This window comes from Lactuca virosa, chromosome 6, assembly GCF_052849685.1.
Source record: "Lactuca virosa cultivar CGN04683 chromosome 6, Lactuca_virosa_CGN04683_v6, whole genome shotgun sequence".
NCBI lineage: Eukaryota > Viridiplantae > Streptophyta > Magnoliopsida > Asterales > Asteraceae > Lactuca > Lactuca virosa.
Window position 1 is genome coordinate 213,598,719 of NC_136431.1, and position 27,825 is coordinate 213,626,543.

Here is a 27,825-nt window from a genome sequence, read left to right on the forward strand (position 1 = left end):
TCTAAACTTTGATTAAATAGTTGTGTTTGGAACCGGTTTTTGAGTATAAAATGTCTAACCTACGTAACTGCTTGTGGTCCGGATTATAACCGATTTTAAGAAAATTTATTTTTGGGCTATAGGATTTTTTTTAGTTTTTTAATATATTAATATCAAAACTACTTCCCATCAATTCCTTGATAATGTCAAGAAATCAAAAGTTACCAGGATATAAAAAAACAAATAAATAAAACTGAAGGGTAAATTAGTAAGGTGTTGTTTGTTTTTTTTTTTTTTCTAAAAAACTACTTCTGGCCATTTATTGTTGCGCCGCGCAACACTTGACCCTTCACAACTGTTTGTTTTTTTAGAATACTTCTGACTTAAAAACTGCTGCGCGTGTGCTGCATGGCGCAACACTTGACTCTTTGCTTCAAACATGTTCACACCTTATTTTAACTTATTGCAGCTGTCTGCAGAGGTTAAAAAAAACAAACTTTTTATTATATGCTACAGCCGTTTCATCACCCTCTTCTGCTACAGCGGGTTGTAGAGGTGGTCCGTAGACTTCAGACATTTTCGCTTCGAAAAAACAAACGACACCTAAATGTTTTTATTGATAATCTACCAACGTACTTATATTTTTACCTAATTATAGAAACATACTTTTATTGGAATATACCAATATATATGATTGTTTTTCACTTAATATATAAAACTTGTCTTAATAAACTAGGTGATGATATTGACATTTTATGCTTTCAGATACCATTTTTCAAATTTACTATCATCTAGAACAATTCAAATATATGGAAATAAATCAGATGACGCACTTAGATTTTCGTAATGACAATAAGGTTACAAAGGGATCATGTGATTACCACAAAATTTCGTTTATAGAGAAAATAATATTCTAAGGGTCGTCTTGGTTTATTGTTTCGATGAAATATGTTCCTTTTGATCGAATATTGTGTCAAGTAAAGGTGTTGTTTGTTTTTTTAAGCAAAAATTCATTAAGTATATGCGGACTACCTCTGCAACCCTCTGCAGTAGAAGATGTGAACTAAACGGCTGCAGACTATAATAAGAAGCGTGTTTGTTTTTTTTAACATCATCATGCTGCTGCAGATATTAAAAATTTAAAATAAACTGATTTTATAAACCCAAAATAGTTTTTTAATACCAAAAATTTAATATTAATTGACATTCCAGCATGAATTTATGATATTTCAGCTAAAAATAATGATATTTCAACAAAAAATAAAGATATTTTAGCAAAAAGTAATGATATTTCATCAAGAAATTATCATTATTCAATATAAAAAAAAGTGAAAAAAAAATTCAACAATAATAAACAAAATAAAAGGTAAAATAAATTTTCAACATCATATAATCAAGATTTTAACAAGAAAAAAAAAGATGTTGGAAGAGGCAATACAAGTGCTGCGTCAAACAGAACACACACAAATGTTTTTTACTCCGAAGACTTCTAAAAAACAAACATCTGCAAGATGAAAATTGATGCGCATGAGCTGCGCTACGCAACAATAAAAGGTTTGAAGAAGTTTTTTACAAAAAACAAACAACACCTAATTTGACAAACATATAATATTAAAATTTTCATGTTTATTTGGTATTAGGACATTTCAGTGTTAGATTTATTATGTTCTTTGGGTTTTAATACCTTTAAATGTCAAGTATTGTTAATTAAGTGATAAGTCTATAAAAATCTACTTTTGGTCATTTGTTGGAATCTGTAACAATATAAATTTATTAGTATTATTGTAAATTCTAAACAAATTTACATTGTTTTTTGTTGTAGACGATGTAGTAGAAAAAAAATGGAAGCAAGATGTTGTTTTCGAAATCGGATAGTCACTATGTTATAATTTGAGTTCATACAAAACAATTATTTATTTATTTACCCAAATCGCATAAAAGAAAATTCAATAGTCAGTTTCCCTTTTACCAACTATAAAATCATGTTTTAATGTTTTTACCATATACTATGAAATGTTAGCCGATTGTTTAGAAGGTCACACTGCCACAAGCAGCATCGATAGAGAGCTCATCCAGAGCCCCGCAACGAATGGCTACGGCGGCGTTGTCGCCGGCGACGGTTTCTCTCCGCCTTAAACCTCTATCCTCCACCGTTCGCTTCTTGTCCTTATACCACCACCACCAACCAAAACCTATGAAACTGAAATACCCAATTATGCTCGCTCCCCTTCATCAACCGCCGCAACCCCGCGTCCACTTCAACTACTTTAACAACTCCACAGCTCACCGTAGATGCTTTTCTACCGTCGCATCCGCCACCGTATCGCCCGGAGAGGTCGTAGAGAAGTCCAAAACCGAATCTATCGAGGAACGAGTTGGGGAGTTTCGTAAACGGCTGAGAATTGTTGATATAAAAGGAGGGGAAAGCGAGGGTGTAGATAGATTAGGTCAAACGCTAACAGTTAAGGGCTGGGTTAGAACCCTTCGCATTCAGAGCAGTGTTACATTCATTGAGGTAATTGATATCATATATCTGTTCATAATGCTTATGAATCGATGATTTATTCATCTATTTTGAGTAGCCACTAGTGTATCTCCCATCTCAATATCTTTTGTACCGAATTTGTTTGATTGTAAGCAATAAGTGATATTAGAAGAGTTCATTCCAGCATTTTACTACCTCTATATGTTATGAATCCAAACCTATTACTTTTAGAATGCAAACTTGATGTTTTTTTTTTTGTTGCAAATTCTAACACTTATCTTGTCCTGTTTGTACTACATGTTATAAAGATTATATCCATAACGAGGTTTTGCATTCATTGCAGGTGAATGATGGTTCATGTCTATCAAACATGCAGTGTGTGATTGACTCAGATGCTGAAGGTTATGATCAGGTAACCCTAGTTACACTTCATTTCTTTTGAAATACATATACATATACGTATCAAGTTTATTTCAAAGGGCATTCCAATGTCAAAATGACCTTTTGTTATCAAATCTTGTTTCTTTTTAAAACTATGTTTGGGATGATATTACTTTTGTTTTGCTGATGTCATCAAAAAGAATAAATATTTTATTGTTCTTAATAGGTGGAGAGTGGTTTCATAGCAACTGGTGCCGCAGTTTGTGTACAAGGAGTTGTAGTACCTAGCCAAGGAAAGAAGCAAAAAATAGAGTTGAAGATTCACAAACTTGTTACAGTATAATTTTCACCTTTCAATGCATTTAAATTAAAACTTATTTAATGACTTATTGGTACAACGTATATTCTTATTGTTTTTCAAAATTGGGCATTTGGATGTATGAAAAAACCTTAGTATTGTCATTCTTTATGATTAACATTTGGAAGCCAACATTGAGGAACATATCAATAAAATGTTTATCATCTAATTTATTTTTATACATTTGTAGGTTGGAAAGAGTGATCCATCATTTCCTATTCAAAAGAAAAAAGTCACAAGAGAATTTTTAAGAAGCAAGGCGCATCTTCGCCCTAGGACAAATACTTTTGGTGCAGTATGTTTTTATATATATATATATATATATATATATATATATATATACACACACACACACACACACACACTTACATATAGACAAATACGTGTATTTACATTTTGCTAAATTGATATTCCATTTGAATTTAGGTATCTAGGGTTAGGAATGCTTTGGCTTATGCTACACATAAATTCTTTCAAGAAAATGGATTTGTTTGGATTGCAAGTCCTATAATTACAGCTGCAGATTGTGAAGGTGCTGGTGAACAATTTTGTGTAACCACATTGGTATGTAGGCTTCTTTTAATTTATAATAAAATTCACTATATCTCCATTTTGTTTTTTTTTACAATTTTGTCCTTGATCTTTTATGTTGTGTTACCAGATACCAAGCTCGAAAGAAGCTATTGATTCTCCAGCCAGTTCCATCCCAAAGACAGAAAATGGCTTAATCGATTGGTCACAAGTGAGTAAATGACCATTTTGCCCTTCTGTTTTGATAAGAATGAGTTATTGCCTCTAACTATCTACAATGCTATTATTTGATTGCTCTCTATGTATGGGCTTTATATAAATTACATTATATTATTTTTGGATTTTAAATTTTATATGTTCCAATAATTGCATTTTGATTTCACAGGATTTTTTTGGAAAGCCTGCATTCTTGACAGTTTCTGGTCAACTCAATGCTGAAACATATGCAACTGCTCTTTCTGATGTATACTTTCTTCCTTCATTTGTTATTTAAACTTAAAAGAATCATTCAAAACATGATATTATTTTATAGTTTTTAAAAATATTTATACCATATTTCAGGTGTATACATTCGGTCCTACTTTTCGGGCAGAAAATTCCAACACTTCTAGACATTTGGCAGAATTTTGGGTCTTCTCTCATTTCCATAAATATTAGTGTTTCTATAAATTATAGAACTAAATAACTAAACAAGTGTTTTTTTTTTTTTTTTTTAATTTGTATTTCTGTGAAGATGATTGAGCCCGAGCTTGCATTTGCGGACCTGAATGATGACATGGCATGTGCCACTGCCTATCTCCAGTATGTCGTATGTTACTTTATCCACCCTTTATAGATACTAAATTACCTTGTTACCCCTCCTGAAAAAAATGTTCCACTTTATACTTTTATAGTTCATGTCTTAAAAAATGGTATGAACTTTTTGACAATTTAGGTGAAACATGTTCTTGAAAATTGCAAAGAAGATATGGATTTCTTCAACAATTGGATTGAGAAAGGAATTATCGATCGTCTAAGTGTATGATTTTTTTTTTTTTTGGTTTAATTCATATTCATCATTCATCCCTCTACAAAATTACTGTATTGCCCCTGTGTAATTCTTGATTTTGTTCCACCAGGATGTGGTTGAGAAAAGCTTTGTGAGATTGACTTACACAGATGCAGTGGAATTGCTTTTGAAATCAAAGAAGAAATTCGAGTTTCAGGTATTTTCATTTTCTATCATACATTGAAATTTTTTACCCTATTATAGCATTATACTTTTTTTTCTTTATAAGACACTATTAAGTAAAATGATATAATAGGAAAAAAAATGAAAGTAGGTTGCTATTTTGTATAATAGGTGAAATGGGGATGTGATTTGCAAAGTGAGCATGAACGTTACATAACCGAAGAGGCTTTCAATGGATGCCCTGTTATTATCACTGATTACCCAAAGGCATCATATTTTCCCTTATTTACCCTTTTGCAAAAATAATAATAAAAAAGTAACAACATTTTTTTTTTTTTAAATTATCAGGATATTAAGGCGTTCTACATGCGCCAAAATGACGATGGCAAGACTGTTGCAGCCATGGATCTACTTGTCCCACGGGTAATAATATTTATTATTCTTTTCTTTAGAGAAGTTTATAATTACGTATATTTAAAATACAAATGTTATTGTTTGATAATAATAATATTCGTTTTTTGTTGGTAGGTTGGTGAGCTTATTGGTGGAAGTCAAAGGGAAGAACGCCTTGATTATTTGGAAAATCGTTTGGATGAAATGAATCTGAATAAGGAGAGTTTTTGGTGGTATCTTGATCTTCGGCGTTATGGTACAGGTTAGTTGCATAAATTGCTAAAAATAATTGTCTATTTTTTGTTTGAATTATTATTATTTAGTTAGTGGTTTTGTTGTATTTCAGTTCCACATGCGGGTTTTGGTTTGGGTTTTGAGAGGCTTGTGCAATTTGCAACTGGAATCGACAACATTCGAGATACAATACCTTTCCCTCGAGCCCCTGGCTCAGCTGAATTTTAATATTTAATTTAATTTTTTTTACAATCAATACTTGTATCTTATGCTTTATCATATGTACATGCATGATTGATTATATCAGTTACATTGTTTTTATTTTGATTAATAAGATGATGAGAAAACTAATTCTATCACATTATTTGAACATTCAATACAAAATCTTTGGACCCACCCGTAAACTATACATTTATAATAATAAGCATTAAGCAACAAGAATCTATCTCTATACAATTGGTTATCAAAAAATAATGAATTCAATTTTGTTCTAAAGTTGAACCTCATGAAGATCCTCACTCATAAACCCATCGCCATTATTCCCCCGATTCCTTTGATTACAAAACCGTTGATCCATACTTCCTCCCCATGAAACTGTTCTTCGTGAACACGTGTTACTAGGAAACACAGGCATTCCCATTCCCATTCCCCCTTTTCCCAAATCATCCATGCTTCCAAATCTTTGCATTGATTGATAAGTTGGTGTTCGGAATGGAGGTGAATCGTTAATTTCATCAACACTTGTGGTTTTTTGTTGCGTGTTATTACCATGAAATGAGTTGGATTGTTGGGATGAAGGTACTGGAACGAAGAATTTAGGGTTTGATTTCGTGATGGGTTTTACAGACGTGGTGGGTGGTGATTGGAACGACTTTGTTGGGTTTCCACCACCTTGGTTGAATGTGTCCACGTATCTACATAAACAAAATCAAAAAATTCAAATATTACTTTTTAACTGAAAAACATTAAATATAATGCAAAGACATGAAAATTGAAATGATGACGTGGCAGTGTTGACTCACCTTGCACGTACACCCATTCTTCCACGTGCAGAAAATTGACCGGAGGAGGCGGGGATTGGCGGGATGCCGGAGCTGTGTCCTACGGTGGTGGTTCCGGTGGATAATTCCGAGCCACCGTTGCTGAGAGACCCTTCACTCTTGGCGGCGGTTTTGGGTGTTCCGTTTTGGAATGCCGCCATGGTTGGTGGTGGTGCAAGTGCCGCTTCTTCTGCTGGCGGATCAACACCTTCCTCCACCCATCTTTTTAGTTTGTCATCGTAATAAAACTTGTTTGTCTCACCTAATTTCGCCTGAAATATATAAAAAATTTAATGCAGAATCATAAAAAAAAAAAAATAATAATAATAATAATAATAATAATAATACCTGTTTGTCTTGACGAGGTTTTAGAACTAAACTGAAAGTCTTTTGGAAAAGTTGTGACCCAAATCCAAATCGACCAAATCTTGAAGTAAATGATGAATTACTTTGTGAATCTGTAGAGTTTTCTTTTGATGAATCAACCTGATCCTACATAAATTAATTAATTTGTTTATTATGGAGTATATGATGGTATTTGTAAAATTAATTTGAATAAATAATTAATAATGACAACCTGGCGGGGAGAGCGACCAAAGTCAGGTTCAGAAACGCTTCTGTTATGCATGATTCTTCTGTTGTTTCCTTCTGCAGATTCCATGGATGCAGAAGGAACTAATGATGACATGGCCATGGTGGACTGACTGGCAGACACCCGAGGTTGATGATTATGATTATGATGATGTGGATGAGGATGGTGCTCGTTTTGTGCAGTGGGGCCCGATGTTGATGGGACAGGTGGCGGGAGTCCCCCAACTACACGGTGTGCTGTGCTGTCAAAAAGGTTGAGCAGTTTTCCAACTAATTTACCCGGAGCCAAGTTTGTAGAGAACCCACCCTGGTAAAAATAAAAATAATTAATGATGAAGTTACGTGACGAGGGTAAAATGGTCATTTTACCTGTTGGTGGGTTTTTATGCGATCTTCTAAGGATGAAACCATATGTCTCCATGTTTCTGCTTCAGGTGCTCGCCCAGTTTTTAAAGCTTTTGATATCGCTTGACAATACCTGAATTTTTATAAAAAAAAAAAAACTTTTGAGGAAAAAGAATAAGGAAACAATATTGTATTTTTTTTTTTTTTTTGTATGCCTACTTTAATGAGTCAGATACTCTTCCTACTTCAGCCAACATATTGGCATATATAAGCTTATACGGTTGAAATGGTAGCAAGGTAAACTGAGAGTTCCCCAAAAGCTTTGAATATTCATACACCTCTGTCCTCTGTCCACATTCACAACCAATAAGCTCTAATAGGAAGAAATAAAAGTAAATATAATAATGAAAAGTGGGGCCCACCTGAATGGCTTCTGGACAGGCATATGTTCTTGGATGCTTCCAGTGATCTGCACCAATCAGACACAGTCTAGCACTGTCTGAATAGGGCTCAAAGTTTGCTTCAGCAACTAAGTAGCAAATGTGTGCAGCAATAATCTGAATCATTTGTTATATATAATCACAAACTCATAACCAAATATGGGTATTATTAATTACTTAAAATGGAACTTACATTACTTGTTTCCTTCCATAAACAATCTCCAAGATGAATAAGCACCAATTCATCATCTTTGGTCCTGTTAGCAGTAATCATAGCCAAATTTTCTTCCCAATCATCAATCATAGCATTAGCTCCAAGTTGAGCCTACACAAAACAACAAAGTCAACAGCTCAATATTGGGTTGGGTTGACCCATAAATATAATCATATTATTATTATTATTACCTGTGATATATTTACAGCAGCAACAGTGGCACAATCTGTTGTAGAGTCAGTTGAAAATACATCTGCAGGTTGACCAGCAATAAGTAGACATAATGTCCTTAAAGGTGACCCTGCTACTAGCTGATGAACACCCATCTTCCTAACACAATCCACATAGAACTGCAATACACAAAATTTTAAATAAAATAAACATCTTTTTGCTTCCCTTCACTGTGTGTGTGTGTGTGTGTGTGTGTGTGTGAGAGAGAGAGAGAGAGAGAGAGAGAGAGAGAGAGAGAGAGAGAGAGAGAGAGAGAGAGAGAAACCTGATCACCAAGTTGTGCTGCAAGAACTAAGGCAATCCCCCATAATTGACCCTCTTGTGCACGTTGAAGAGCCTCTATCTTTCTACCATAAACTAGCAGAGTTTGGACTTCAGAAGCAGTTGCCTAAGAAAATAAAGACAAATCAATAAAAAAAAAAGATGATTTTTTTTTTTAATAATATGTGAATAAATGAAATAAGGTGAACACCCGAATTTGTCCTTCTGGTGGCAACTGTTGCAAGCAGTTAGCGAAAGCTCCATAATCACCATATTGAGAAGTGTCTTTCTTTGCAGATGCAAATAGTCTAGCAACCGCTACATCCGGGGCGTCGTTTTCCTGTTAAATTACGAAAATACCCTTGTTTGTTATTTGGTAAAACTGAAAAGTTTTCAGTGAAAATAATAAAAAGACGAAATTTTTACCTTTGATGTAGTGTCGGTGCCAAAAGGAGAACGTAATTTCCCGTAATGTTGTGAAGCTATTTTGAGTAAAGAAAGTAGAAGCTTTAAAACTTGATCTTTTTTATAATCCATGTCAGCAGGAGGGTGTGACTGTGTGATTCTCTCATCAATCCATCTATTCAGCTCTTTACCACCAACATTTCCACCAGCAAGTGGGCCAGGAAATGACTGGCGGCAAAGAGTGTGAAAGTAACCACATACGCGGGTCCCACCGGTTGCCATGTCACCACCTCCAGTCACAATTTCAGCCATGTTAAGAACAGAAATTGGCCCACCACTTGTATCCTTCATCACAATCAATTTCCCACCAAAACCAAAAGTAACCAAGGCATGAGGAGGTTGACCTGCAGATGACCTATTAGAGCCATAAGATCCATGATGTGAGTAGGTCAATTGGTTTTGACTTCCATACCCCTTGCCAGCATTCATCATCTCACTTTGCTCCATTGTTGTTGATTGACTGAAGTTCCCATAATCATAAGACTGTTGTTGTTGTTGTTGTTGTTGTTGTTGTTGATTGACATTGTTATTATCTACAGGAAAATTAGAGCTATACTGATTTTGTACATGTTGGTATCCAGTTGAACCTTGTTGTTCATTTCCATAATAACTATTACTTGATGAAAATTGATCACCTTGGTTTCCAGTGTTGGTGGTTGCTTGAGAATTATATGAATCCAAACAACGCCATTCTTGAAGATTCATGTCATAATACCAACCTGGATATTGAGGATCAAAATACATATGTGAAGGGTACCCGTTGTTTCCTTGTGATTGACTCTCATTAGTTTGACTAGTTTGTGAAACTGGACTCCAACTTGTTACACTTTCATTCATCCCTTTATCTGCTACCAAAGATTGGGAAGCTTGGTAATCAGAAGCAGAACTCAAAGTATCAACCCCTTGTGTGTTTGTTGTTGGATCATAACTTTGATCAACTTGATACCATTGTCCAGAATTGGTGTCATACTTCCATCCTGGATAAAGATTCTCCCAATATTGACTGGTGTTAAGATCTTGATTATCTGTAGTTTGTCCCCCGGATGTTGTATACAACTGCCCTTCTTGATATTGATGTGAATAATCATTACTTGAATTCACTTCATTGTTAATCAAGTTGCCTCCTTTTGACTGGTGAGTGGAATTATCTCCAAATTCTGTGAAGAAGTCAGAGTATGATCCAAATGAATTACTTGTGTTGTGTAGAGGATCAGTAGTGAAAGCACTCCACTGCACCTCTGTTGAATCAAATCGTTCCTCCATTCGTATTGCATTATTTGGTTCTTCATTTACAGAATTAAATGCAAAGGAAGAAGATGACACTAATGACTGACCAGGATCCACTTGATTGCTGGCTAATTCATCTATGAGACCTGAACTAATCGTGGAAGAAGCTTTATCATCTTCTGTAACTACTTTCTCTGATTCTTTGAGTGCATTTCTGCCATTATTGATGCTTGAATTAGCTTTAGCCTTATTAGAATCATTCACGGCTGAAGATGATGGAGTGGCCTTAAATTGATCATCAACATCATCGACCAATTTATCAAAGAAATCTTCATCAGTGTCCTCCATCTGTAATGGAGGATTAGAAACAAACCCTAGATAGCTTCTCGCGATCTCAAAATCAATCCATCCATTGCAGCAAAATTCGAGCTGATAACATTATATATACACATAAACGCCTCTAATCAATCTACGAAATTCCTGAATTATTATACATCAGATAGAGAAACGCGAGAGATAGGTCTAGGGTTTTACGGATCCCTAACCAATGGATCACACAAACACATATTGGCAGCAAAAAATTACCTTTGAACACTCTTAATCCATCAATATGAAGCGCATCGAATTTCAAAAATAATCATGAAGCAATTAATCTAGGGATCAAGACGCTAATCCGAAGGAAATCACAATACATTGAGAAATCTACATGTATAGAGAAGAAACAAGAGACATACCCAGAATTTCGCACCAGAGAACTAACAACCGATTAATTGCTTATTTATGTAGCGAAGTTTAGTCATTTTCCCGGTTTACACAATTATGTTATTATTTTTTCGATTTTTTTTGAAAATATCACACGATTGTTCCTTGTTATGTCAAAATAGACCCGGGTTTAGATGGTTTAATCAGGCACAATGACATAAAAATCTAATGTTGGTTTTAGTTACGGTAAAATAGTTTTCATTTTTCAGTTTTTGTTTTTTGTTTTCAGTTTTTATTGAAAAATTTAGAAAACGCGTTTAGTTAAAATTTATTTATTTTTCATTTTTCAGTTTTAAAAAATTAGAAAACGCATTTAGATATGTATATTTCTATCGGTATTCATTTTTAGAAAACGGTAGCGGTGGTAGGATAGGGATGGGGGCAGCGGCGGGGGGCAGTGGTGGTGTTGATGATGGCGACGGTGGTGGTGATGGTGGTGGTTGTAGCGACGGTGGTGATGACAGGCAATGGTGGTGGCGGCGGTGGTGGTGGTGATTGCGGCGGTGGTGGTGATGCTGGTGATAGGGTAGTGGTGGTGGTGATGGTGATGGTGATGGTGATGGTAGGTCGGTGATTGTGGTAGTAGTGTTGGGTGGGTGGATGTGTGTGTATGTTTATAGGGGTGAGGGGTGAGGGTGGGTGTGTGTGTGTGTTTGTATGTGTGTGTGGTGGTTGGGGGGGGGGGGTGTAGGTGTGAGTGGGGGTTGGGGTGGGTGTGTATTTGTGTGTGTGTGTGTTTGTGGGGGTGGGGGTAGCTTTGTGTTTGTGGATGTGTGTGTGTGTGCGTGTTTGTGGGGGGTGTGGGTGGGGGTTGGGGTGGGTGTTTGTTTGTGTGTGTGTGGGGGGGGGGAGGTGTGTGTGTGTGTGTGTGGGTGCGTGTGTTTGTGGGGGTGGGATTGGAAGTGGGTGGGTGTGGGTAAGTAGGGGTGTGGTGGGTTGGAGGTGTAGAGGTGGGAGTGAGTGTGTTTATATTTTAGAAAAATTTGGAAAACAATAATTATTGGTTTTCCAAAAATTTCCAACTTCTTTGTAATTTTAGAAAACGGAAAATTTTCATTTTCCGTGAAAAATTTAGAAAAATAGACGAACTAAACGCGTTTTCGAAATTCTCATTTTTCTTGAAATTTTTTTCCGGAAAACAGCCCATTTTTCCGCAACTAAACGCACCCTAAGTCTTTAAGTTTTTGTTGGTTTTATCACAGGAGGTTCATTAAAATCGGATATTTATAACTTTTTTTTTCCAAGTTTACCCTCTGGTTTATTAAAGTCTTTGCATTTGGCATAAACGTTCGGTTTTGCCCTTTTTTTTCTGGTTCATAAAAGCCCTTAAGTTTGATTTTTTTTTTCATTAAAACCCTTAAGTTTGGCCAAAAAAATTTAGTTTACCAGATAAATTTACAAAAAATGGTAAAATAAAAAAAAAAGTTTCAAATTTGAGACATTAACGGACCTAAACCACGACTTTGGGTAAAATCGACAAAAACTTGCAAACTTAAAGGTTTTTATGACATTTGTCATTTAATTTATTGTTAGGTTGTTCCTTTCTACTTAAAATGATATTTATATTTTTTTAAATTTAATTTAGTTTTTCTGTAATTAGCTTTTATATTATATATATTTTTTTGAACCGGCAAATCTAATCTACTCCTAAACTAATAACACCTATTTCACCTATGTCCACGATGGAACTTGAACCCTCGATCTCAAAGAGGGAGGACACCACCTAATATCGCTGGACTACAAGCCCTTTGGTAGCTTTTATATTATTAAATTAGAAAATGACCCTATCCCACCCACCACCAATAGTCGCCGCTACCACCGACAATGACGCCTCCGCCTACTGCTATCTTGTCGAACGTTTTAAAATATTTCTTTCTTGTTGAGTATGGATACCAAAGTTGTATAAGAACCACGATTTGGATCATTGGTACCATAAAACACCATATGGGCTTCTTCAAACACATACTTTCTTGAATTGATTTCAAACTCATAACACATACAACACACATAAACTTAATTTCAGTTTCACATATATACATACCTTTCTGAATTAATTTCAATCCCATAACACACAAGAACACGAGTTCAAATTCACACACGTACATAAATTCTTGAATTGATTTCAAACCCACAACATACACATAAACACGAGTTTATATATATATATATATATATATATATATATATATATATATATATATATTCTTGAATTGATTTCAAACCCACAACACACACGTTAACACGATGGGTGAGGATGATAAAGTTATTGTAGCAAAGAAGGATGGAGAAGGTGAAGATGTTGAAGTTGATTTGGATTTAGAGAAACCAATAAAAGATTTTTTAAATAAAAATAAAGATGGAGGTAATTAAATTATAATTATTGTTTATTCATATATGACTGTGTTTATAATTATTGTTTATTCATATATGATTTTTATAATTTTATTGGGGTAGAAACTGTTGAAGATGGTTTATAAATTATACAATTGAAGGATTCAAAGGAGACTCAATCACTGAAAAAGGACAAAGTGGAAGGGAAAGTTGAGAAGTTTTCTGTTCCAAGTTTTAGTCTTGGATTTAGTCAAGATTCTGAAGGTTCCAAGAAGTCATCTCAAAGTCAAAGTTCTTCTGAACGGATGACAAAGAAAAAGATTAAGGATAGAGTTTATTTGAAGAAACCAAGTGTTGGTCCAGAGTGTGTTATTCCAAATGTTGATGTTATTGATGCTAGTTTAGTTTCTTTTGCACCCCCTTTGGGTACATTAGAAGGACTATCAAAAGCAATTTCTATCAAACCTAAAGATATAAATGAAGAAGGAACATCAGTTTTAGATGTCAAAGGAAAAAAGAGAAATGAAATTTTCTTATGTTTATAAGTCACCTTTTAAGAAAAGGTTAATTGATTTTAAACCAAGTTTGACACAAGTAGAAAATGTTGTTTGTGAATGGCTTTTCAGCCTTCAAGGAAATCCAGGGTAATTTTTTCAAATATAATTTTTTTATTTTTATAATTATAATTTTTTATTTTTAATGACATTTAAATAAATATATACAGGGATATTCTCTTGCTTATGGAAACAGATGTTATGGGTTTTAGAGCTAATTATGAAAGTCTTTATAAAAAAAACCTATTTGCATGTAAGTGTTCTTGATTTATGGTCTCGTATGCTAAATCATGAAGAGAAATTCAGAGATGTTGTTAATTCTCCACTCAGATTGTTCATGAATGTGGACACTGTAAGTTTTTATTTTGTTATTTTCTTTTTATATTTTTATAATCATTTTATTATATAATCATTTCTGATTTTTTATATTCCAGACTTTGTCATTTGAATATAATCATTTGAATGAAACTGGAAAATATAAAGTTTTCAAGGAGAACTTCTTTCGCAGTGTTTCTGGTGATAGAGACTTGAAGGTTTTGACGGATGTTGATATGGTATATTTAGTTTTTTTATACATTTATATATATTTATTAATTTTTTTTTCTAATATTATACATGTTGATGTTATGTATTTTTCTCTGTTTTGAGGCAAAAGCACATATATGTTATTGTTATCAATCTGAAGAAACGTGCTTTTGAGGTTATTGATAATTGTGCAGATGAAGCTGATTTTGATGATAAGAATGGTGCAGTTTTTAAACCTCTTGTAAGTTTCAAATCATATTTATAATTTAGATTTGAAATCATGTATGATATGTTTTATAATTATAATACTTATATTTTTTTGATGTGAAATCATATATGATTTTCAGAAAAAGTTTTTTTTTGAAGTATCTAAAAGAGATCAATCATGTTAAAGCAAATGAGATGGCTGATAAAACTCTTACACCAGTAAGATTGATAATGTCATGGAGGACAGTTGATAACAAAGTGGATTTTGGTATTTTTGCTATGAGACATATGGAGAGTTATTTTGGAGAAAAAGGTTCTAAATGGAAATGTGGTCTTCCAAAAGAAGGTGGTTCTCAAGAAAAAATTCTGGAAAAGTTGAGAATGAAATATGCAGCAACAATTTTAACTTCTGAGATTAATACAAAGCGTGATGATGTGTTGAAAGCTGCATATGAGTATCAAAAAGTTGATCAAAATATTCGTGGTAAGCATGCATATGATGCTCAATGGAATATAGAAAGAAGGCTGTCGATTTTTTTTGATTGAATATTTTCTTGTTGATGATGTTATAAGAACAAGTTTGTTTATGTTGTGTATGTTATGGATATTGTGAAGAATTTTTGTTTTTATGATGATGGAAAACATAGTGATGGAAAACAAGTTAATATTTATTTTGGTGGATTTTATTATGTAAGTTTGTTTGTGTGAATTATATCATTGAATGTTAATCATAAGTGATTATGTTATATTTTTATATGTAATTTATGTTTTTAGTATTGATTATATGTTGTTTATATGTAATCATTAGTGATTGTATCAATTATTTTTTTTTCTGTTTTTTGTAATCATAAATGATTATATATGTTGTACATCACATTATAATTTATTATATATTTTTCTTGATAAGTGAGCTTATCTTTACTGCATGGAATACATCACCATGCAGAATCTTATCTTTGTAAGATTTTAGTTTTGTTTTTTAGTGTTTGTAGTGAAGAATCTTTTCTTTATAAATGAAAACTGATTGGGACAGCCATATAGTGTATTTTTGATAAGTGATTATGTTTGTATATAAGGGGTAGCCTCGTGCTACCCCTTATATTTCTTCAAAGATGAGTCATTATACTTTCAAATGGTTAGTTTTGTTTATTAATTTCATCAATTTTTATATATCACCATTACTTATTTATGATGTAAACAACGTCCATTTTGTTTCAGGTAAAATATGGAGTCTATAAGTCTAAAAGAACTAATTTTTCTGTATCTAATGACATGTTCCCCATTTTTTCAAGATTCTTGTTCTTTTATTTGTAGCTAGATTTTCATAGATATTGTAGCTGACTCCGAGAACGTCACTTCCGCCGTTACTTAAAAAGTTTATCTTCATTGAACATATCAGATCTTTACTAGATGTCTTTGAAGTAGAGGGATGTTGTTCATTTAAAGAAGATTTCTTTTTAATGAACAACATTTCTCTACATCAGATATGTAGTAAAGATTTTGTATGTTCAATGGAGATAATCTTTCTAAGTAATGGTGGAAGTGTTCTTGGAGTCAGCTACAATCTGTATGAAAATCTAGCTAGGAATATGAAGAACAAGAATCTTGGAAAATGGGGAACGTGATATTTGAGACTTGTGAAATTATTTGTTATTGAAGATTTTATCATGTGTGATGAAATTCTATGATGGGTGATTAGACTTTGATTTTCTAGATGGATATTGTTATGTTTATATTTTTTATGAACAGTGTTGTATATTTGTTAGGAACAATGTTGTTGTATATGGTTATATGTAATGAGTTTTGTAGTAGATCTTTGATGTTATTTATATGTAATCATATTTTCAATCACTTATAATTAAACAAAACATATGAAGTGGTATTACATAATCCTTTATGATTCATGTATTGAATAACAGTTAACAAATCACATAATTATTTTTATTTGTATAATCATAAATGATTATGTAATACCACTTCATATGTTTTGTTTAATCGGTTATATACCCTTGTAATCATAAAATACATAAAGTTACATGGAAGAAGGTTTAAGATAGAAAAAATTCAAGAAAACTGATTTGTTGTATTACTAATAAAATCAAAGAAAGAATTATCAAAGTAAATTCTGTTTTATAAAAAGAGTAAAGTGTACCAAACAAAAAGTATATTATTTAGAAAAAAAATCCTGAATTATTCATTACTGATTAAACTAGTAATTATCTATGTAAATTTTGATGATTGTTCTGCTGCAAGTTTTATTGGGCATGTACGCAAGTTATGAGGAGCCCTTTCTCCACAACCTGAGCATCTTCTTGTTTGCTTGTTTGAATTTTTATATGCTATTTCTGCTGCACTTTGAATTCTATTTTTCTTTCCACTTCCTTTATTGCTTTCAACATTTGGAACATTGATGTCAATGTCTTTTGGAATAGAAATGTCCATAAACTTTCGTACCTCTTCAACATCTGTCCTATTTTTCTACAATTCATTTGTAGGATCGTTCTCGTATTCCTTCAACATGCTTTCTGTTTTCTTAACAAACAAATCCATTTTGTCTTTATTTTTTCTTACGTATTCCAAGCATGCTTCAAAGTTGTAGTATGCTTGATTGACAGATCTGTTAATTTCACTGTCTCCTGTATCATATACATGCCTACCAAAGTGATAATGCCTTGATATCACATCCTTTCTTCGACGATTCTCAATGTACTGTTCAAGTATTTCCTTAATTCCATGTTTCATGAGTATGTTGAGTGCATGTCTGCACAAAGTTCCAAAGCGGTTGAAGTGTTCACAAGTACATTTTACATCATTTATTGGAAGTTTTATTTCTACATGTTCAAAATAAAATTAAAGCATTAAGTGTTTTATAATTATAACTGAAAATTGTTGTATATTATGTTTTGATTCATCAAAACTTAAAATAAGAATATATTACCTCAAATTCTGTTTTTAGATCACTGTTTTTGTTCAATTGTTCCACTTTGTATAACTCCCATCCGTTTTTTGTTCCAATATGTTTGTATTGGTAGTGCCAAGAACCTTTGTAGATTTCTTTTTGTACTTCATAAAACAATGTACTTGTATAAACTTTTGTTGCATGTTTTTCTATTAGTCGCGGTGAAATAAATTTATATGATGCCTTCTTTGTTTGATGATCAAGCTCCTTTTGTGTATTTCTTTGTTTTTGAATTGCTGTGTCATAGTTCATCATGAAATGTAAAAGTAAATTTTCAGAATGCGAGTAAGTGTTGAAGAAGGAATTCATGCTTTCTGATCTTGAAGTGGTTTTCATCAATCCAGACATTCTAGTGTCACTGAAGTATGCAGGTATCCATTTGTCACGTAATTCGAACATATCATTGAACCATCTTTTATCTTCGAAGTTGAATTCATTAATAATCAACTCCCACTTATTCTCAAATTCATCAGGTTTGATATGCATGTTCCATAAAAGCTTGTTAAATCTTTTCTTGAAGTCTTTGTTTTTAAATAAATCGCCAGTAACCTATAAATGAAATTTTGTACTTATATAAGTATAAATTATATACTTATTTGGATATATCATATATGAGTAATCATATATGATTATGTACTGTAATGTAGGATTAATCACATATGATTATACAGTATGATATATGATAATTCATATTATTATAATCATATATGATTAATCATATATGATTAACTATTCTAATAATATGAATTATCAGATATCATACTGTATAATCATATATGATTATATACTGTATTATCATATATTATACTTTATAATCATATATGATTAATCATATATGATTATACAGTATGATATCTGATAATTCATATTATTATAATCATATATGATTAACTATTCTAATAATATGAATTATCAGATATCATACTATATAATCATATATGATTATAATCATATATGAATTATCAAATATGATTATATATAATCATATATGATTATATACTGTATTATCATATATCATACTCTATAACCATATATTATTAATCATATATGATGATACACTATGATATCTGATAATTCATATTATTAGAATACTTAATCAAATATGATTAATCATATATGATTATACAATATGATATCTAATAATTCATATTATTATAATCATATATGATTAATAATTATAATAGTATGAATTATCAGATATCATACTATATAATCATATATGATTATATATTGTATTATCATCTTGATGGGTTATGAGCATAACATCATTCCTATGGTGTACATGCAACCCTAATTGCTTTGATCTAGGTTTTCTACTATGAACACAACAACATTGAATACCAAAGCAATGATCCTAAGAACTAGCATATAACAATCAAATTGACATATAAACTAGGGTTTAGATCTTACCTTTCTTGTTATGTAGTAATAACAAGTTCTCCTTGAATATCTTTGACCTTTGAAAGCTTAGTGCCTCAAATGTTGCAGCTCTAATGGAGTCACAAACACCACTAGCAACAAGATGACTTAGGAGAGGGAGGAGGAGGCACAAAATTCGTCCAAGGGTTCTCTTACAAGGTTAGGGACGAATTTGGTGGCCTAGAGGGTTCCCTTTATAGTTAGGCTTCTAAGGTTATCAACTTGGAAACCCTAATCCAGTTGCTTAGTCCTTAAGCAGCCCAATGGATCCTTCCAGAAGGCCCTTGGACGATTTCTATATGGACTCTCATATAGAATTCGTCCATTGCATCCTTATGGATCCTAAACCCAACTTTGTAACTATCTTATAATTACAGTACCAGTCCCCTTTATTTAATTAATCTCTTTTGACCACAAAATTAATTCTAAATTAATTCTTGATCAATATTAATTAAACAACATGATTTCTCTTTTAATATATTATTCACATAATATATTAATAAATCATAATTAATCCTCTTTCTCCTTAATTCATCCTATCAGTTGCTATGGTGAAGGCAACCTAAAAGGACCATGTTCATAATCGGGTCAAGTACATACCAAAATAGTTATGGGCTTAGACACCTAATCCAACAGTCTCCCACTTGGATAAGTCTAATAACTATTTTGCAAGTACAACTTCAGAACCTGATTAGCAATTGTAGCTTTCAAAAGTCGTTGTCAACTCTGATCTTATCAGTAATGCGTCCTTTAGATAAGGGATCATATATTCCTCCATTCTAGATATCGAATAGACATGGGACATGGATTATAATCATTCTCTCCGTCTATGTGTTGTTTCCCGATTTCTGATTTATGACGACTGACAACAGACTACAATTAAACACATCAACTTAGTCCAGGCTTGGCCAAGCACTTTATGGTGTCATCACTAAATCATCGAGGGGGCCACAAATATCGCTTTTATCCCTCTTAGGGTAAAAGGAACAGATAAACTTTGACTCAAATGTTCGCTTGTACATACTCATCAAATCACACACAACAATATGTTTTATAACACCAAGTTACTGGTACGTTTACATATGTCAATGTGCAACCGACTTGCAAACTACAACTCACACATCTCCGTTTCAAGAATATAAGATATTATCGTCTCACTAATCACTCGTGATAATATCCATGAAGGGATTCAAGTGAGCGTGGGTTTAATCTAATACTCAAATCTTATTTCAGGAGTACTCATGAACACTACAGCAGACTTTTGCTATGTTGAAATGCTTTAGACAATCTACAATTGGATTCATGACAGTCTAGCTTCAATACCTACTTCCAAAGTATTTATTGACCGTGGATGGTTTGAATAATCATATTATTCGATAAGTCAAAACATGCAAAGTGAAACACAAGAACAATACTAATCCTATATGGCCCAAAACTTTTGAGTATAAATAAAACACCTTTATTTAATCACCATATTGATTACTCATTATTCATTGTATAATGTTTCGGATAATCAACTTATTACTTGAATTATAACAACAATTGTCCCATGCTCCAAGCATGCACACTATGTTTACTTATGGTTCATACTTTGTGAAACATATCAATTAAACACATTTCCAATGATACTCATTTCACAACTCCTAATCCTTGTCATAAGTGCAAGAATACCAAATTCTTGCCACTATTGGAATATGTTAGATTCTAACATTTTATGCAACGATCCTTTAGTAATGTCACAGCACTAAAGCCACCAAGACTTTTCCAATGATATTACAAAGTGCTCTATTGGAGATTGTTACAAGGAAATTCCATAGATGTGAAGTCTCACATTCAAAGTACAGTCCTTTGAACACCCTTCTTGCATAAAAGTTCCTAATCTAGACATAGATTCTTGATATCCAGCTCCCAATATGGAAACATTTCCATATCTGCCATACGACAATTCATTATTAATAGAATCATATCTAATCATAATAATGTCATTATGGTCCATTCGTTACTATACTTCCAACTGCCCACAAGTGACCAATCCTTGGTGAAACTTAGATTGTCCTTGACAGTTGTTTAATTATTTTAGTCATATCCGGTTCTGGTCCTTTTCCCTCTTAATGCCCTTGGCATTTGGAAAATTTAGAACGATCGAATATTACATCATATGCAATCGATCATTTATCCGAAGCGTATGGGATACGATACATAATGGAAACGTGATACTTTACCAGTCTCTTGCCATAATATTGTCATATATACAATTCCCTTATGTTGAATCTTTTCAACATAACATTTATATATGTCCTTTGACTAAATTTGATTAATATTTCTCGATCTAAGCTTTTAGATTTGAAATAAAGTATAATATTCTCTCCCTTAATTATAGCAAAACAACCTATCAACTTCTGCGACTTTGCGAATTGAAACTTTTGTTTTCTATAAGTAACATTGCTAACTCGCAACATAATAATCATGTTCCCACTAACATGATAATTATGTTATTACCAGCATAACACTTATGCTCCCATTAGGTTTGACATGTACTAGAAAACAGCTGGACTTCTAGAAATCAATACTTATTGACTTACCTACCAAAGTTCATATTTCTTATACGTGATGCATCGATAAGACTTTATCTAAGCTCATAAACCTTTAATTAGAAAGCTCATATGTGTGTCTAAATAATTTCAGAACTTATAAAAATAAGTCTTAATTGTTCAAACTAATTGTCAAATCTCACAATTCGAACTATGAAGAGGGATGTCGTAATCATAATCGAATTTGAGAATGCAATTTACACAATCGCTATCTCCTTAAAATTTTGCTAGTGAAAGCTTTTCCTCACAATCATTTTCATGAAGCGGAGAGAAACCTTACCACTTAGATTTTATGGTGTATGTGTTCCTATCCATGTGAATTTGTCATAATCATAAGACAATGTTTGTGACAAATCCAAACTCATATGGGCTGAACTTGTTCAATCTTAATTTCTTGCCACCTAGTAGCACAAGGTCCTACCATTGCTTCCAAGTTGTTCAACAGCTCACCCATACCGATCAATGTACTTTCATTGATCAATGTGCTTTACTCTATATGCAGTCAAATGAAAACTCATAGAACTCACATGCATAGCTGACTTAACTGGAATGGAACAGAAACAAGAATATGTTAAAGCGATAGGTTTACACTTGATTAGTTCTTGAAATCCTTTTCAAGATCTTTAAGACTTCCACTAACCTCTTGACATATAAGATTCTCTTGTCAATGAACATTCATTGACAAACAAATATTCAAGAGTTAGTGCGGATTCTTATCAAGACAACACACAATTGGTCTTAGTTGGTCTTTGTCTTATCCAAGACATCACAACTTACCAATTTTTAAAATGTGCAAGAGCGAGAAAAATTTCTACTCTACATTTTGTGATGTGTTACTTACTTAATACATGTCACTCAATACACAATCTTGGAGTATAACTCTAAGACTTGACCTTTTGGAACAAAGTATGATTCACTTTTTGATTTAACCATTTCAACAATTCCCGATTCCTCTTCTTAGCCATACTAGTGCACTAAGATTTACTTAGAGGATCAATTGTGATATGGTTTCATAATCAATGAGACGATCATAAAACATGATACTAAAGTACTCTCCCATCTTTTCAAATTGGAAAAACTTTTATCTTTCTGCACAATTGATTCTTCTTATTCGTTCTGCCATTCATTGAAACTTTTCCAATGATTCAGAATAATACTTAATCTTTTAAGCATAACCACATTTACTAAATTTTTAGCAAATCATGACGAATAGTCTTATCGTTCTTTGTGGTGGATCTGACAAGTGCAGAACATTATGTACTAGATCATTTAGTCCTTCACTTGACTCTCATGCTTGTGAGAATAAGGAGTTAGTCTTAATTTTCCAAAGTACCAAGATTTTCATACATCACATGACTCAAATCATATGATTCCAAGCTTCTGTCCAATTGAAACTTGGGCGATGGGAATCTTTCCTTACTTAGAAAATTACGACACTACCACAAATAACATAACTGAGAATCACATCCACTATTATTTCTTATAATAGAAACATACAAACATCAATTTTCAAAAATAACATTGCAAGGAGATATAAATAAGACAAAATCAAAATTTATTTTATTTATAAAAGGTGCGGAAAAACTTGTCCTTACAACGCAATTACAAATGAAAACTATGTTACTAAACATTTCTAAGCAATCTATTCTAACTCTTAAACAACAGCTCAAAAATCCAATCATCGAACCATGCGATTGAAATCCATTTCTTCGCGATCAGACTCAACATAATTTTCCTTTAAGTTTCCTTTCCTTTCTTTGATCCTATAAAACATCAAAATGCAATCTTATCACATCATGTATTAAGAATCTACAAAAAGAAACTTACTAGAGTTGGATAATGGATTTTAACCGAAGCAGAGTCATACATCTTGACTCTCCCATCCTCGCGATCTTTCAGGTAAATATGGCAGCTTCACATCCAATGCCCATTCTCTTGGCAGTAGAAACAAATAAAATCTTTTGGAACAGCACATGGGACAATCTCATATTCAACATTTCTCTTTACCATCCGGTCAAACGGTTTGACCTTGGCCGATCCCTTTCCATTGGGAAGAGAAGACTTTTCTGGACTTCCAATGTTTCCATTGTCAATGTCCATGGAAGTTTAGGAGGTTGATCTACCAGACAAATTTGCTTGACCAGTGCGCCAAATCATTGCTGATTCAGCAGCAATAAGCAAATAAGTCAAATCAATGAGGGTCATGTCATGGTCCATCATATAGTACTCTTTAATGAACTCACTATATGAGTCAGGAAGTGATTGAAAAACCCAGTCAACAACCAACTTCCTTGAGACTTCGACACCCAACATTCCCAATCTATCAATATGCAACTTCATATCCAATACATGAGCACATACAAACTTTCCATCTTCGTGTTTGTTTTCCAATAGGGCATGAGTGACTTTGAACTTTTCAAGTCTTCGAACACGTGGGCTAGGGAGAATTACTGGAGGAGGTGGAGGAAGTGAATCATAATTTCCATTTGCACAATCCAATCGTGGAACATCATCTTCATGAGGAAAACTTTTTCCAAAGGATTCAGGAAGACCATACTTGTTAGAATTTGACATCTACAAAACGGGAGAAGTTCAAGTTAGTTGATTCAATCCTTAATATAACACCCAAATGAAATATTAAGGCTAGGATCCAACACAATATTCTACAATTAGGAAGAGGGATGTCGTAATCCAATTGCAGAATATTTGAAGGTAGGTAAATGACGATTTACCAATTTCCACCACGAAAAACGAAAAACGAAAATTAGGTTTTAAATGAATTGAAACTCCTAGATCTTTTGAGATTCATTGAACTTTTCAATGGCATGTTAAATCTCGAATATGCCCTTCAAGTTTGTGACTGGGATGCCGAGGATCACAAACAAGGTGTGGATAACCATGCAAATTAGCTTGGTACTCTCGAAGGTGTATATCATCTAATCAATGTGGCGGTTAGCCACACACGATCCATTGATCTATGATAATCTACGAGCTACCCATTGCCATCCTTCATTGGTCCCATATTAGTGTGCCGGTTAACCACACACGCTCCACTAACGACCAGCAAGGTGCAATGTGCAATTTCATGGATTAGCACCAACTCCACATTTTTCCTAAAGTAACTAAGATTTGGGAATTTATAAACGTGTTTAGTTACTTCGTATTTCATTATACGTATAATGGAAGGTTGTGTCCAATCCTACCCGTTCGGCTAACGACCCTACACTAGTCAAGGGTGCGGTGGGTAAGAGTGGATACCCAATGGCGGTCAATTTACAGGCCGCTTCCTTAAACACCCCTTATAGACCAGCTTCGTGAATGAGGCCTACTAACGGTAATTCTGACATTTACTTATACATATATAATATTAAACTTTTAATTCTATATAGTATAAGGGTGTATTTTACACTTTTAAAATACTATGTGGTTCAATCTATTAATAAATTAGACTTTTAATTTGATTAACTTAAACCATATAATTATGGATTTATTAATTATCTCTTTTAATTAAACACTTAATTAATTTAATAAAACCATAAGGGTGTAATTTGAACTTTTCAAAGTACTAGGGTTTTAGAATTCAATATTTCAAAATTAATACCTTTTACTTAAATTTTAAATTCCAAAACTTGAGGACAAGTTTTGAAACCTTTCAAAACATTAGGGTTTAACTATTTAAATTTCAAAAACTAAACTTTTAAGTTCAAATTTAAACTATAAAACCTAAAGGGTGTAATTTGAAACTTTTCAAACTTACTAGGTCAAATATTTGACTCATAATAATCCTATATTATCCATATTTAACCAAATCCATTAATTCTGATAAGGATAATCATTCCAAACATAAAAAATCGATTTTAGGCAATAAAAATGAGTTTTGGTAATTATCCTTAACAAAATCTGCTCAAAAAATCGAAAATCCCGGCAACAGCACACTGGACTCGCCGAGTTCAAGCAACTCGCCGAGTCCACTGATGGACTCGTCGAGTCAGCTTCGCAGATGGTAAAAAATTGATTTTGTGATCTTTTGGCAGTTCACTTTTGCATCTATTGAATTAGAAAAACAACCTGGCTCTGATACCACTGATGGGTTATGAGCATAACATCATTCCTATGGTGTACGTGCAACCCTAATTGCTTTGATCTAGGTTTTCTACTATGAACACAACAACATTGAATACCAAAGCAATGATCCTAAGAACTAGCATATAACAATCAAATTGACATATAAACTAGGGTTTAGATCTTACCTTTCTTGTTATGTAGTAATAAAAAGTTCTCCATAAATATCTTTGACCTTTGAAAGCTTAGTGCCTCAAATGTTGCACCTTTAATGGAGTCACAAACACCACTAACAACAAGATGACTTTAGGAGAGGGAGGAGGAGGCACAAAATTCGTCCAAGGGTTCTCTTAGAAGGTTAGGGACGAATGTGGTGGCCTAGAGGGTTCCTTTTATAGTTAGGCTTCTAGGGTTATCAACTTGGAAACCCTAATCTAGTTGCTTAGTCCTTAAGCAGCCCAATGGATCCTTCCAGAAGGCCCTTGGACGATTTCTATATGGACTCTCATATAGAATTCGTCCATTGCATCCTTATGGATCCTAAGCCCAACTTTGTAACTATCTTATAATTACAGTATCAGTCCCCTTTATTTAAATAATCTCTTTTGACCACAAAATTAATTTTAATTAATTCTTGATCAATATTAATTAAACAATATGATTTCTCTTTTAATATATTATTCACATAATATATTAATAAATCATAATTAATCCTCTTTCTCCTTAATTCATCCTATCAGTTGATATGGTGAAGGCAACCCAAAAGGACCATGTTCATAATCGGGTCAAGTACATACCAAAATAGTTATGGGCTTAGACACCTAATCCAACACATATATGATTAATCATATATGATTATACATTACGGTATCTGATAATTCATATTCTTACAATACTTAATCATATATGATTATACAGTATGATATCTAATATTTGATATTATTAGAATACTTAATCATATATGATTATATAGTTTTATTTTTATTATACCTTTGCTTGTAGTTTTTTCATTATGTTCCATATGCATAGTCTGTGTCTTGAATTTGGTAAGACAGATTCCACTGCTTGTTTTATTGCTGGATCTTGATCAGTTAGAACAATTTTTGGTGCTTTCCCTTCATGAGCTCTAAGAAAAGCTTTAATTAGCCATTCATACGACTCAATTGTCTCTCTACTCAGCAACCTAGCGCCAACAGTAACTAATTTCTTGTGGTGGTCTACTGCTGTGAATGGAACAAATACCATTTTATACCTATATAAAGAAAAGGTGTTTAGTACAATCATTTTATTTTAATCATAAATGTATAAATTATGTAAAACATATACATTAACTTACTTGTTTGTTCTTAAAGTTGCAATAAAAGATATAACTTCTCCAAACTCTGCATAAAAAGCCTTTTTTCTTCCATCTGCCCAAAACATAGCAGCCAACATATCTCCATCACGAAGGAACTCAAATGAATAATTTGGGTAATGATCTCTACGATCATTCATTTTGTTTATCATTATTTGAGCATCCTTGTAACATAAGATTCTATTTACTCCTCTCCTCAAGTTTTTGTAGTCTGTTACCTTTGCCCTTACATATTCATATCCTCCTTTTCAAAATTGCTCATATTTTGTGAGCCATTGTTGGACCAATTTTAGCTTTTGATGCACGTACTACAAACTCTTTTTCAGAATATGACATCTTTCTTTCCTTTTTTTGTATAAGGTCTTTCCTCAATACTTTCCAGTGGGTGGTTGTGCAATTCAAAGAATTTCTTAACTTTGTAATCTGTTGTTCCATAAACATTTTCAAATATAATCTTTCCTTTACACCCAGTAATTATCTTGTTTGAATTTGGTTTCCTCTTGATAGAACTTGTAGCCAACGTATCACAAGGTTTTGGTTTATCCTTGCCACCCCTATTGCATATAACATATTTTTCTTTTATTATTTGGCTATTGTATTTTGATTGGCTACTAAGTCTTGTTTGAAAACCTGCCATTTCTGCCTAATCAGTATACATTTTTATTGCCAAATTTAGTGATTTGAAAACGCTGTTTACAACTGGTACAAATTCAGT

The 27,825-nt window shown here is 32.9% G+C and overlaps 3 protein-coding genes across 4 annotated transcripts; 1 reads left to right on the plus strand and 2 right to left on the minus strand.

The window, feature by feature from the left end:
• The first annotated feature begins 1,994 nt into the window (after positions 1-1,994).
• NS1 (Class II aminoacyl-tRNA and biotin synthetases superfamily protein) lies at positions 1,995-5,891 on the plus strand. Its single transcript, XM_079056129.1, has 15 exons — positions 1,995-2,494; positions 2,808-2,876; positions 3,072-3,182; positions 3,394-3,498; positions 3,630-3,767; positions 3,865-3,945; positions 4,120-4,197; positions 4,296-4,364; positions 4,468-4,542; positions 4,669-4,752; positions 4,853-4,939; positions 5,077-5,172; positions 5,254-5,328; positions 5,434-5,560; positions 5,645-5,891. Exons 1-15 carry the CDS (start codon positions 2,069-2,071, stop codon positions 5,758-5,760), a joined length of 1,737 nt encoding a protein of 578 aa, XP_078912255.1. The 5' UTR covers positions 1,995-2,068; the 3' UTR covers positions 5,761-5,891.
• On the minus strand, positions 5,869-11,128 carry LOC145120300 (protein transport protein SEC16B homolog). 2 transcript variants are annotated; one of them, XM_079056128.1, is made up of 12 exons: positions 9,081-11,128; positions 8,866-8,994; positions 8,659-8,781; positions 8,354-8,512; positions 8,142-8,273; positions 7,931-8,065; positions 7,728-7,855; positions 7,533-7,641; positions 7,150-7,470; positions 6,921-7,058; positions 6,555-6,844; positions 5,869-6,446 (listed from the first exon to the last, which is right to left on the minus strand). In XM_079056128.1, the coding sequence occupies exons 1-12, from the start codon at positions 10,692-10,694 to the stop codon at positions 6,023-6,025; spliced, it is 3,702 nt and encodes a 1,233-aa protein (XP_078912254.1). In that variant the 5' UTR covers positions 10,695-11,128; the 3' UTR covers positions 5,869-6,022. The 2 variants fall into 2 exon arrangements, with proteins under 2 accessions (XP_078912254.1, XP_078912252.1); XM_079056126.1 differs by having other exon boundaries at positions 6,921-7,064; positions 9,081-11,127.
• Positions 11,129-17,550: 6,422 nt separating this feature from the next.
• LOC145122282 (protein FAR-RED IMPAIRED RESPONSE 1-like) lies at positions 17,551-27,250 on the minus strand. The gene is made up of 4 exons (XM_079057906.1): positions 27,093-27,250; positions 26,747-27,008; positions 17,664-18,233; positions 17,551-17,556 (listed from the first exon to the last, which is right to left on the minus strand). Exons 1-4 carry the CDS (start codon positions 27,248-27,250, stop codon positions 17,551-17,553), a joined length of 996 nt encoding a protein of 331 aa, XP_078914032.1.
• Positions 27,251-27,825: the final 575 nt, after the last annotated feature.

Excerpts from the sequence above, each read along its gene's own strand:
- NS1 (XM_079056129.1), top strand. The coding sequence starts at position 2,069 with ATGGCTACGGCGGCGTTGTCGCCGGCGACGGTTTCTCTCCGCCTTAAA. Across the intron at positions 2,877-3,071 it reads ATGCTGAAGGTTATGATCAG|GTGGAGAGTGGTTTCATAGC; the intron begins GTAACCCTAGTT and ends TGTTCTTAATAG. Across the intron at positions 3,946-4,119 it reads GCTTAATCGATTGGTCACAA|GATTTTTTTGGAAAGCCTGC; the intron begins GTGAGTAAATGA and ends TTGATTTCACAG.
- LOC145122282 (XM_079057906.1), bottom strand. The coding sequence starts at position 27,250 with ATGAATGATCGTAGAGATCATTACCCAAATTATTCATTTGAGTTCCTT. Across the intron at positions 27,009-27,092 it reads GCAACTTTAAGAACAAACAA|GTATAAAATGGTATTTGTTC; the intron begins GTAAGTTAATGT and ends TTCTTTATATAG. Across the intron at positions 18,234-26,746 it reads TGAAAAAACTACAAGCAAAG|GTTACTGGCGATTTATTTAA; the intron begins GTATAATAAAAA and ends TTTCATTTATAG.
- LOC145120300 (XM_079056126.1), bottom strand. The coding sequence starts at position 10,694 with ATGGAGGACACTGATGAAGATTTCTTTGATAAATTGGTCGATGATGTT. Across the intron at positions 8,274-8,353 it reads CTGCTGTAAATATATCACAG|GCTCAACTTGGAGCTAATGC; the intron begins GTAATAATAATA and ends TGTTTTGTGTAG. Across the intron at positions 7,065-7,149 it reads TTGGTCGCTCTCCCCGCCAG|GATCAGGTTGATTCATCAAA; the intron begins GTTGTCATTATT and ends TAATTTATGTAG.